The sequence below is a fragment of the Zosterops lateralis genome (genome assembly GCF_965231275.1).
Source record: "Zosterops lateralis genome assembly, chromosome: 8".
Taxonomy (NCBI): domain Eukaryota; kingdom Metazoa; phylum Chordata; class Aves; order Passeriformes; family Zosteropidae; genus Zosterops; species Zosterops lateralis.
Window position 1 is genome coordinate 17,725,645 of NC_139768.1, and position 12,420 is coordinate 17,738,064.

General features: G+C 40.4%; 1 protein-coding gene across 1 annotated transcript in view; it reads right to left on the bottom strand.

Moving 5' to 3' along the window:
- The window catches only part of LOC310912031 (VPS10 domain-containing receptor SorCS1-like), a 262,422-nt gene that overhangs the window by 54,415 nt on the left and 195,587 nt on the right, over positions 1-12,420 (bottom strand). The window contains exons 9-10 of the mRNA XM_083866206.1: positions 7,868-8,047; positions 3,686-3,832 (exon numbers count right to left, since the gene is read on the bottom strand). Coding sequence (XP_083722332.1) covers positions 3,686-3,832; positions 7,868-8,047 — 327 coding nt within the window. The remainder of the gene's footprint in view (positions 1-3,685; positions 3,833-7,867; positions 8,048-12,420) is intronic.

The following is a 12,420-nucleotide window of genomic DNA, read 5'->3' on the forward strand; positions in this document are numbered from 1 at the left end:
TTCAGCCCTGTGTTTGAACCTCAAGTCCATTCTTGAAAGCTAATTGATTAACTCTCTCAGGCAAGATGCTCAATGCTTGCCAGACAGAGCTACTCCTCAGTTAACCACTTCACAACACATGGTAGCTATCAAACTAAACCAGCATCTTTGGAATAAAATACCTTGGCAGCTATTTCGTGAAGATTAAGTATATTCATCTTAGAATACAAGTGGCATAAACAAGAAAAACAAAATCCTGGGATTAGATGGAATTTCACTACTTGCCTCCTTCCTCATTATGTAGAGCTGTCTCACAAAAAAAAAATGCAAAAAAAAATCTGAGTCCCTTAGAAAAACCACCTCAAGTGTACTGTCAGTAGAGGGACGGTTTTGTCTGGCTCACCCTATGCTTCAACCAGATTCCTTCCTAAGCTCCTTAGCCAACAACTTAGCTCCTATGTACTCACTTCTGTTTTAATTCTCATTTAATTTAGGTTTAAAGACCAGCTGCACAGAGCACACAGCATGGCACTCACAGGCTGGGGACTGTACTGTCACTCTGGGAAATGGCAGATCCCATTTTACCAATGAGCTGGAACATCCATCATTGCTGAGTCCTGAGCTATTGCTGGAGACAATTATGCTGCAAACCAGCAGTGGGAAAGCATCAGTAGCTGCCGTGCAGCAAGGATGGGAGCTAAACTACATGTACAATGAAGAATTCACTTATCTATGCCATAAGGAAAAGCAGGATCATGTCAGGAACAGTTATGTCTAGAAGGAAAAGAAGCAATTGACATAAGGAGGTAAAACTAGTGATGCAGGGGTGGATAAAGAGGTGAGTGGAGTTTGTGAAGTGTTTAAATGCTAAGCTATGTCACACTGACAAGGAAAAGAATTGCCTCAGAGCAGGGGAAAATTCCTTTTCTTTGCATTTTTCCTCAGCAGAAAACCCTTACGGATCCCTGACTTATTTCCAGGAATGTAAACCTGGAGTGCTTTTGTTTCAAAAACTTCCCCAGCACTCCCAACTTCCATGGTTTATTCTCTATAATTTCTAGAATTCTTTCATTCCATATTTTGCCTTCATCTTCCCACCATTAAGTGAACCTCAGATGGGATTTTTAAATAGCTTGTCTCTCTTGCAGAATTTCACTTTGTGGTTTGGTACATTTGCTGTACTTCTATCCCTCCCTTTCCATGGCAGGCAGACAGCCTGTTCCTGTAAAAACCTAACAAGTAAGTTTAGTTCAGAATTCAGCTATTTACTTTCTTTCAAATTTGCAAGTTGACCACCTGAGATGCTGCATGCTCAGCTGAGGTTTCCTGCTCCTCTGCCATTCCAAAAGCTGGTGAAAACCTAAACATGGAGGAGAACTGAGACAATGAAAGAGGCCTCTTGCCTGCTTTACCCAATGTTAGGGGAAGAGGAAAAATAAACATGGCTATATATTCTTCTGGCTTCATCACAGGGCAGGGCTGATAAAATACTTTCCATTCTCCTGAAAGGACAAAGACTGAGATACAAGACTAAAGTCCATTGAGGATTGTCCCTTAGCACCCTCAAATCACAGAACAATTCCTACACTCCTGAAGCTGAAGTCACAGAGCACTTAAGAAATGTAAACAACATGACAAACATCGACTGAGCTTGCACAGGTGGAAGTAATTCTCAGAGCAAGTACACAGAGAGCAGAATAAAAACAAACTAATGTTTAAATAGTTGTTTATGCACAGTAGAGCTCCAAGGATGTAAATGCAATCCCCAGAGAACCATGAGCTTTTCTAGGTCAGTTCTCATTGTGTCCCTACAAGTGCCCACACTTCTGCTCCTCCTCTTGACCCTTTGTCTGGCTTGTTCAAATTTATCACCCTCGAGGGAATCCAGTTTGTTCACACATATCTGGTCTAATTTTAAATGAAGTTTATTGTATTCTCTGGTGCCCATGGATATAGTAGCAGATACAGCATGGATGGGAAGACTTGAAGGCAGCCATAACTCTCTCTCCCCCATTTCTGTTTCACACAGATATATATGATCACTTACATAATGGGCAACTACAGTGGTAGGCATAGCCTTGTATATAAAATACCCAATTCCTGCAAACATCTGTCCCATAAGGGCCACACAGAGCAGCATCACTGACTCACTTACAACCAGAATGGCAAGTCAGACTCTGCATGATCAGTGCACAAAAATGCCAGGAAAGAACCTGTCAAAACTCTAACTTCAAATTTATAGAAAAAAAAAATAAAGTCTACTTTTATTATTTTACTTGCCTATGTGCCTTTTGTGCTCTTCTGTCTTGCCAGTCCCCTAGAATATTATACTATCATATAATAAAAATCTTGAGTTTCTGATAAATTTAGAAGGTCAAAATGTCAAATTTTCTTTTACTGAATACATTCACTTGAGTTAAAACTAGATTATACAATTTATTTGAAACACAAAGGCCTCTTTACATAGTTCCTTCCAAAGAACTGAATTGCTTATGTCTGCAAAGTTTTTTGCATGTCATCTTTTTTGGTTTTCACCTCATAGAAACATCTAATTAAAAATTGACTTAGTAACAATTTTTAAAAATTTGAAAGAAGAAAACAAACCCAAAGAAATTTAGTCATGCTCTGGAATAGCTCTTCTGTCTTACCCCTAGTCTTTCCTATTTATTTTTTCCAAACAGGACAGAAAATGAAGGGCTTGCATTTTGGCTCAATCTAAAAATCAATTATTTGAACAGCTTCAAATATTTATTCTTTGCTCTTGCAATAGTGCATGACATTCAGTTAAGAGATTAGTGTAGCATTCAGCTACAAAATATAATGCTGATTCAGATTCTAATGCCTCAAAATTAGATTTTGTTTGTTTGTTTGTTTAGATGGAAAACAACGTGCAAGTACAGGACAGTAGCAGTAGGAGCAATTTAAATAGTGACCCTGATTCTGCCTGGAACCATATTAGAATTAGTATAATATGAAAGCTATTGAGAATCCCAAATGCAGGGGTTCTGAGTATTATCTCACTACTGTGAACAGATTGTATCAGTTGAAAAATATGTCAAAATCAGTTTGAGCTCTCTAATTTCATAGAGGTCTCCAGTTCTATTCACATTACTTATATTTCACTTTCCCTCTTGGAAACTGTTTGCATATAATGATGATTAAAGACTTAGCTATATGTGGATCTATATCAATAAGTACAGAGATAGATACAATTTACACCAACACAAAGCTGTACATATATTTGGATGAATGTGTCGATTCTCACTTCTGAGCCCAAAGAGAAAATGATGAATGTTAATAAATATTAATGCCAACAGAGGAGCATGAAAGCAATCTGAGCTCTCTTTTCCTTTGAGCCTGTTTCCAGTTACTGGCTCTCAGAGCTCTGAGCTACAGCAGCTCTCGCCTCCCATCTAGTGTCCAGAGAACGACTGCCAGACACAGCATCAGCTTCCCTTGCTTTTCCAGGGGACACAGCACTTCTGCAGAAGGCAGCTGATCCACAACGCTTACATTTGTTCCAGAAATTAAATTAAATTAACCTAAATTACAATGCAATAACCTTCAGGCAGCCCAAGCCTGAAGCACTGCACTCTGTGAGATACACTGCATGGAGAGGGGAGCTGCCCACTCTGTTGTGTTACCTGGTAGAAAAAGATTGTTCTGGGGTACTACCACCCACCAAGTTCCCCCCTCAGGTACTTACTAGGAGACACTGAATGGGATTTCCTCTCAGATCCGTGTGCGGAGCCTGCAACAAACTCCAGTCTCTCCCTTTATTGTAGGTGATGAAAGTTTTCACTTGGTTGTCAATCTTCTTGTTAGCCAAGAACATTCCCTTTATCCCTGCTACCTAGGAAAAATTGACATGGCTGAAAAATAGATCAAGTCCATGCAGGTTCTGTGCACGTCCCTTTTTTCTCTCTCAAACCCACCAGGGCTCTGATGGCTCTGTCAGAGTGGTTGGTCAGTGTCAGGGCCAGAATTGCCAATGTGCATCAAAGACAAGCTGGGGTGCTGGGGAAAAGATAAAGCCATCATAGGTGCAAAGATGACTAATGGGAAAGAAATATTGTATTTCAGAATCATCATGGGAACATGGCAAGAGATCAGCAGCATTATCTGTTAAGTGACAATCTCTCAACTGTGTGCAGGCATCCTTCCCCCTGAAAGATGAAACATGTACAGGCAATTATTTTTTTCTTGCACAGCAGCAACAGGAAACAGCAGCAATTTTGGCCTTGTGAAGAAAACAGCAACACACACTCATAAACTTGCAGTTCAGTGTTTCTATTCCCATCCAGTCTTCTTCAGACATTTCATCTAAGGATCTCAATATGTTTCATAATTATCAGTGTTTTAACAGGATAACTTGGGGCACAGAAGTATTTCCATTATTGTTTTGTATTTTGAGGAAATCAAAGCACTGGTGACTCAAGCAAGGCTCTACAGAATGCTGGTTACAGAGCTGGCAATGAGGTCTTCATCCTTTTACTTTTCCCTGGTGTTTTACCCAACAGTTTAAATTCCCAGACCTGCAGGAGAATTTTGCAAAGACATGATGCTAACAGATTCATGTTGGAACCAAGCCTAAAAGTATCTTAGTGAGGAGAAAAAAAGAGTCAACCTCAAACCACAACTCACACTGCAGAATGTTCCCATCTTCTCAGCACACTGAAAATCAATAGCCCAATAGCTGCTGCAGCTTGCGAATGAATTTGTTAGGCTGTCATTCTGCAATCTGAGCGCCGCAATAAAAAGGGAAGCGAAATCAGGAGGAGGAGGGGGAGAGTGAGAAACTTTCTGGTTTCCAGCAAGTCTGTTCAGCCATCCACCTCACCTCTGCTTATGATGTAGAATTAGCAGACAGAATCATTCATCAAGAGGTTTTATTCACAGAGTTTAAATGGCATGGCAAACAGTTACACAGCAGATTCAGAGCTTTTTCCAGCTCAACCCATTTAATTATGTGGCTGGATTTGGATGCTACAGCTACCAGTGAACGGGACCTTATTGTACTTTTAATCATGTGCTGAGAGACTACTTGTGTACAGTGCATTGGTACAGCAAAGTGATGTACTTAGTCATTCAAATAGCACCTTCCTGAATTTCATTTGAAATTCATAAAGACTTTTACATGGCTCGCTATAAAGGGCAATATTCTTTAAATTAAATAGCTAACTAATTGATTGTTGATATAAGCAGAAAAAAAAGATAACTTTTTCAATTTCCCAGCTGGATTGTTTGATCCCACCCAACTAAGTATTCAGGATTTCTTTGTTGTAGAAAGGCACCCTGAAAAGACAAGGGTACTCTTGTCTCACAGTGATATTGCATGAATAGACAGGGATGGAAAAATAACATAGTTCTGCCTTTACTACCAGAGGGTAGAGCCTATAGCTGCAGTTGTACTTTGCTTTGTTGCTGTCCCAAAATTGTTCTATTATATAGTGCCTGTGAAATGCTGGCCATAAATGATTAAAGAGCACTTTATATATCAGGCAATAAAAGTGTTCTGAAATCCTTATTTTTTTTTCTTTTTATGATTTTAGTCATGGGCTGGGAGTCAGAATCCTTTCCTGAGAAAGCAAAGTTATTCTGTCAGTCTTAGACAGCTTTATCTTCAAAAAAGACTGCACACACATGCTTGTGTACTCTCAGAAGGAAGAGATAGACCAATTGCGTACACACAACCCTGACACACACACAGAACTGTTCAGTCATAACAGAGTAAGACCCAGGTAAGCAAGTGCATGACCACCAGTGGTCAGAGAGGAAGGCACTCCATCAGCTCCCACACAGGAATTGTAGAAACCTCACCACCCTGAATGCACTGTGTGCAGGTATTAATATTGCTCTACAGCTTTGCAAAGAGCCATACAAGACACTGGAACACACAACCCTAAAGATATTTTTCATTCTCCATCACCACCTTCATACATCATACTTCTCAGCCAACACACATAGTACTAGAAAAAAGTAAGTTCTGAAGTGATAAGCATATATACCATAGCTATAGACACACCTCCTCAGTCTGTTATCACTTCAGTCACGGACTGCCACAGGCAGGACTGTCGTCTTGTCCTTTCCAACAGAGCCATATCACATCTTGGGGCAGACAGCAACTAGAAGGGGCACTCAGACACAGTGGTCAGTGATTTAGCTCTTCCCTCACTTCAGGAGGAGGTCAATAGGACAGCCTTTTTATGAACTCAAGAAGACACCATGAAAGGATTTTTATTTTCTCTTTGTATCCTGTGCAATTTCCTGCTTAGCAGCATTGAGCAGATTTATCCTTGATTTAGAATCACTGTAAGAATTACACACACAAACATGTTCACTGCAATGGATCCAGAACTTACTTCTAACACCTGACAAACATGCACAGAGACACTTGAACATTAAACTGGCCTTTCTCTGGCATCTTCTCTAATGATGGTGCTTTTTTACATATACTGCTGCCACCAGAGAAGGACTCATTTGGCAATCTCTCCACTTACTTTTAATTTATCTATGGATTTTTTTTTCCTTCTCTTGCCTTCCTCTCCATTTTCCCCTAGATCACTATAAAAATCTGATTCAGAGAACCATGCTGGCTGGCTCTCTGCTCCCTTCCAGCAAGAACATCAAAGTGAAAGAAAGGTTTGTGCCAGGTTCCATGTCAGCCAATATTCCTTCTATCTAGATAATCAGCAAATATGATGTTGTAAGTCTGATTCCATCAATTTCAATCCAGGTTGCTGTGTGGTGTCAAATGAATAAAACAAAACAAAAGATTTTTCTTTACCCCTTGGGATGTAGGACACCTTTACATAATGCAGTAAAGCTGCTTCCCCAGCTGACAGTAATAAGAGGCAACAGTTTTTCCAAGGGCTGCCAGCACTGCAGAGAGATTAATGGCAAAAAATGTCCAAATGACTGAAATGGCAGTGCCCATCCTCCTCTGGTCCATCTGCACTGATGTACAACTCTTGGGCTCTCTGGACAATTCAAGGTGGTTTCCAACTAGAGGGCAGCTGAAGGAAAACTACAGAGCAGAGCTAATATTGAGACAGTGACAGGGAAATATGGGAAACATCTTCATCTTTAAAGGTATCCAGATCTACTTGATGACCTTTATTCTAAATGGTCAGAAAATACCCTAGAGGAGACTTGAAATCAGAACCTAACCCTCAGAACAGCAGCTGAGGATTGAATTTCTCCTCAGCTGAGTGCTTGTCTCCAGAGGGAAAGCAGGCAGCAGAGCAAGAGATGGACAAGGGCACATTAGAAGTCCTACTCTTAGGATCAGGTGTCACAGAAGGCAATGCAAATTGGCCTTTTTACGGGGAGCTTGAGCAGAGCACACTTGTTCAGAAAAAGGCTCAGGGTAAAGAGGGCATCAAAATGAGGAGAGTTTCCATGCTCATGGGATAGCCCAGGAGGGCATATCTATAACCACATAAATTCTCAGAGTAGTCCAAGCTGAGAAAGGTGACAAGTACAGCTGAAAACTGCAGTCTCTCCTTAACTTCTAAAACAAGAGATTAGTTTGCCAGAAATACAATAAAAATGGAGAATGATACTATTGAGACTGCTGATACCTTTCAGAGCCAATATGGGTCCAAGCAGGGTTTTGCCTGACAGAGTTCCTCTTAGCAACTGAATGAACTATTCCATGACTTTTTCCCTATGCACCCAAGAGCCATGAGCTGTTCCTCACCTGGGAACTCACTGGTGAACACAGCAGTAAATGCAGGAAGGATAAAACTCTGTGTTTAGTCATTTGTTGGCTTTGCTGCTGTTCACATGCATTTTTACGAGACTGATGTGCAAGAAGGAAATGGTACTGGCATCATGTGAGTTCCTGATCTGAGACAGCAATGAGATGTTTGGAGTTATGACATACCTCATAGAGGTCAATCATCACATTCCCCTCCAGCCCTTGACTACTCTTGACGTTTTCCAAGGCCAGGGTGAAGTAGACCCCTCGGGTGTCGGAGATGTACAGATTGTATGTGTCATTCTGGTTCCACTCCTGTACAGCTGCAAACACCTGATTCTCATCTGTGCTGATAACATGCATGTCCTGGGGAAAGAACAGAGAGGCAGGTCACTTGAGGGAGCTCTGTGCTGCCATTTCCAATGGCACCAAAGTAACTGGGGAAGAGCAAGGAATATATTTAGGCTGGAGTTTAGTCAGGAACTCAGTAGACAATACTGTGGTATTTTACTATTTTATTGTCTACAGCCACTGTAAGCAGGTAATTCCATCCAGGAATATTTTACACCAGCTCTCTTCTGCCAGTTTTCAAAGCAGTAATTAACTGATGAGGTGTTAATTGAACATTTACATTGGCACTACAGTGTTATAGAGCACCACTTTCACTTTCCTTAACCAACACCTTCGTTTTAATGAATATTTTGTCTGGGGAATAGGGAGAGTTGTTTATTTGTTGGGTATTTTTCTGTTTAGCATCTGAATGATTCCACTCATGACTATGGAGTCACAGATATTAAAAATGTAGGGGTTAAAAAAAAGAAAAAAAAAGAAAGAAAATAAGATTATCTGAAACATCTGCTTCTTGCCTAGCATTCAGAAGCCAAATATGCTCAGGACCTGGTACAAGTAGGAACTAATGAGGGAACACCTGCTGTTATCTACTGTTTCTAATGACAATGTGGGCTGGAGCCAAGGCCCTGGACCACTATACTAAACAGCACACCCCAAGAAGTAAAACAGAAAAGCAACCCTAATTGTCACTAGATGTTAAGAACAGAAATGTAGTTAGATGAGTAGCATTATGAGTGAGGTTTTGTTTTACTCTATTTCTTCTGTGTTACAGGAGGCAGGAAACCTCCTGGAAGCAAAAGATTGCATAAGTGAAGAAAAACCAGGAACTATTGAACCTGATCCCATCTCTCAATGCCTGCAGAAATTATTACCCATTTTATTTTATTTTCCATTACAATGGAAAAAGCCACCAAGAGAGAGATTGTTATAATGAAATTCCCAGGCTCTATCTGCCCAGCACAAGCACCCTGAGTTCCTTGGTGCTATAAAAATCTGTGGAGGTAGGAAATGAAATGAAGATTTCTTAGCACCAGGTGATTCCCAGAAGACTCGGCTGTTCGGTCTGTTTTGGGCAGATATCCCAAAGTTATTCTGCTTCCATGAATCTCAGCCAGGACTTTCTATATGCAAAACTGAGACCTTTATCAGGAAATATACTCTTTGGAAGCTGATGCTATTTCTCCCTTCTGCTAATAATACTCTTTGAAAATTCAGTGTCTGGTTGGTGGCTTTTTAGGGAGGATTAATACTTCCTGATGAAGCCTTGTAATGTAAAAATAAAAAAGTAATATAAGGAAGAAATTTGATCTATAAATTTGAAAGTGGATTCACCATGGAGTTAAGATTCAGAACAGTTGCTTGCTGATCCAGATCCAGGTCTGAATACAGAGTGGATGAATATGTACTTGATTTACTTTCTTCTTTGCATCGGAAAAAATCATGTCCCAGAAGATGGGCTCATTTTGTGAAGGAACAGATTGGCTTAATTCCCAAGGCAATAGGAAAAGTAATGTAAGTCCCACTGAGTCCTACTAATTTTGGCTGTGAACAGACAGCCTCTCTCAGCTCCAGCTGTGCCAGTAGGAGTTACAGCCACAGCTGTTTGTCTGTGGCTCCTCATTTCAGACTGTCGCCCTGGTTCAATCTGCTGGTAGATCTACATCAGCAGGTGTTCCCAGTGTGCTTCAGGCAACATTGGCTAGCACAGCTCTAATCTCAAGTGTTAATTTCTGCATATGGGCACACATGGGCAGGCCTCTCCATTTAAACATAGACAGAAATTATAAGTAAAACTTGTTTTCCTGATTAATGTACTTTTTCATTACGTTACCATTTCATTCGATAGTTTTGTAAAAACTAGGGGAGAGGGGTAAAAAGATACTTTGATCAACAGCAGAGAAAACTAAAGGTAATGCTGAATGCTGAAGAAGGAAACAAGTTAATTAATTCACTAGATGCTTCCTGCATTTGATCAGGGCATGCTGTAAGATGGAAGTCTGAAGAAGATTCCAGTAAGCCTGAAGGAATTTAAGCCTAGGGAAGCAGAAATTGAGACTGAATTGGCATAATATACGTAATGCAGAAAGTCAAAAAATATAGCACTCCAACTGTGTGCCTTTAGGGATAAATTAACATTTCCTCTTAATATGGCCTTGTCCAATAGATGCAGCAATGAAGCACAGCTTTGATAGAAAAGGATGAGGATATGGGTATCAAACAGATCTTGGACCAGCATCAGGAATTCATTTCCACATTGGGAAAATTAAAATTAATCAGCATATCATATTCTTTTTTTTTTTTTCAGGGTGGGGATTCATTTCTTGGGGGGATAGGAAGAATACAAAAAGACAGCCTTCATCTTGATTTAGCACAAGCTCCTTACAGAGATGGGAGAGGACAGGAATGTGGAGCAAGGCATCTTTCTCAAACAGCCATCACCTTCAGGGGCTCCCCTTGCATTTGTCTAGAGACTGATTTTTATTTTTTTTTCTCTCTGTTCCAGAACATACTGGAAGTACATTAATATGCAGTTCTACTATCTGTCCCTTTTGCCTTTTCAAAGACAGAAGTAGCATGATGCTGTACATGGGTTTGATCAGGAGTCTCCTCAAACCACTAAAAGCCAAGGCTTTCTGAATTGCTAAACAATTTCCCCTTTTGCATTTGGTCAGGGAACATTTTTTCCTGGCAAGTTAAATAGTAGGGATGTGTAATGCCGGTTTTATTCTGCCAGCTCAGTTGGTCAGAGCATGGTGCTAATAACAGCAAGATTGTGGGGTCAATCCCCATATGGGCCATTCACTTAAGGGTTGGAGTTGATGATCCTTGTAGGTCCCTTCCAACTCAGAATGTTCTGTGAAATGTCTGTGAAGATGCTGGCTCTTGCCTTTGCCTTCTGTGAATTTACTGGGGCTGTCAGCTCTTTTAAGGTCAGTATTTAGAAAAATTATTTATTTATTTTTGTTATTGCTTCTTCCATCAGGATGTGCATCCCGAGGTTGAAAGCAGGTGATGAATTTAAAACAGAGGTATCATATGCACCCATCCCATCACTATTCAACCCAGTAACAGTTAAGACAGATCTTTTTAAAAGAGAAATTGCTTGACTTACTCCAGTATTGTCAAATGTCTGCCCAGTGCACTAGCCTAAACTGTGTGTATATTTAAGGTGCTTATCATGAGTGACATTACAGTGTGTGACAAAGCCCACATTGTGGTGCTGTGGTACAGAACAGGCAGCATCAACCTCACTGCAACAATTAACAGACCTCAATAAAGGCTATTTACAGGGTTAACACAACCTGTATGCACATATGCAGGCATCTGCTTGAAAGGAGCAGAGTTTCAAGTTTATTTAGGCTTTTAATCAAAGTAGCTACAAGGCTGTTAATGTCAACAAGAATAATATTTTAGTTTGATTTGCTGTAGGCCATCCTGCCGGAGCAGCAGCATCACCTGCCAAGGCTCCTGCTGTCACATGCCTGCAGTTCAGGAAGAGTGACAGACACAGACAAAAAGCTTGATATTTCCACCTTCAATTCCAGAAGTCACTTAGTACTGTTTACCATATTTGGCCCTTCTTTCTTAGCTAAAGGAGATAAAAGAGAATTTGGACACAAAAGAAGCTGTATGTTCCAATTCCTTGAATAATATAACTCTCTGTGCATTTTTCATAAAGGTGACTATTTTGCTTTGATAGCAGCCTCCTAGACAGCCACAGTTCCACTGTAGCTTCTTCCAAGCCAAATTCAGCTCTTCAGACTTTGAAGCTATTCCGAGATTGTGACAAAGCATCTTTCTTTGGGTCAAATAACATGAATATATTGCTCCAATTCCTGTTCTCTGGAACAGGCTGTAATTTAATTCTAGTGTATTGTCCCTGGCTCTCCAGTGATCTCTTTGAGAAGGTGGACAAAAAAATAAATGTGGGCTAAAGGAAACAATAAGTTTAAAGTAAACAGTGTCTCTAAGATGGTCTGAATTGGCTGTAAATAACAATTTTTTATTTGGCTTTTACAATAACCATGCTAAAATGCAACTCCGTTGCTAAGGGCTCCTTCAAAAAGCACCTTTTTAAATCTGATCTGAATTTGCAGAGTAATTTCTCTTGCTTGGGCAGAAGTTTCAAAGCAAGCTATTTTAAAATATGACTGAAAAATTTGAGGTAGACTATAGGTCTCCTGTGTCAGAGCTAAGGTCTCATGGCTTCTGGTGTGGTCCTCACTGTCATGCAAACTTCCAGAGCTGTGAACAGAAAAGACTCCAAGAGCAGACTAGAGAAGGTGAGGCACTGAAGGGCTGTGTTTGAGCTGCAGTCTCTTTATATGAAGGTCACCCAGTCAATCCACTATAAACAGGTCTGTTGGATTGAGGAATCAAAGACAGCC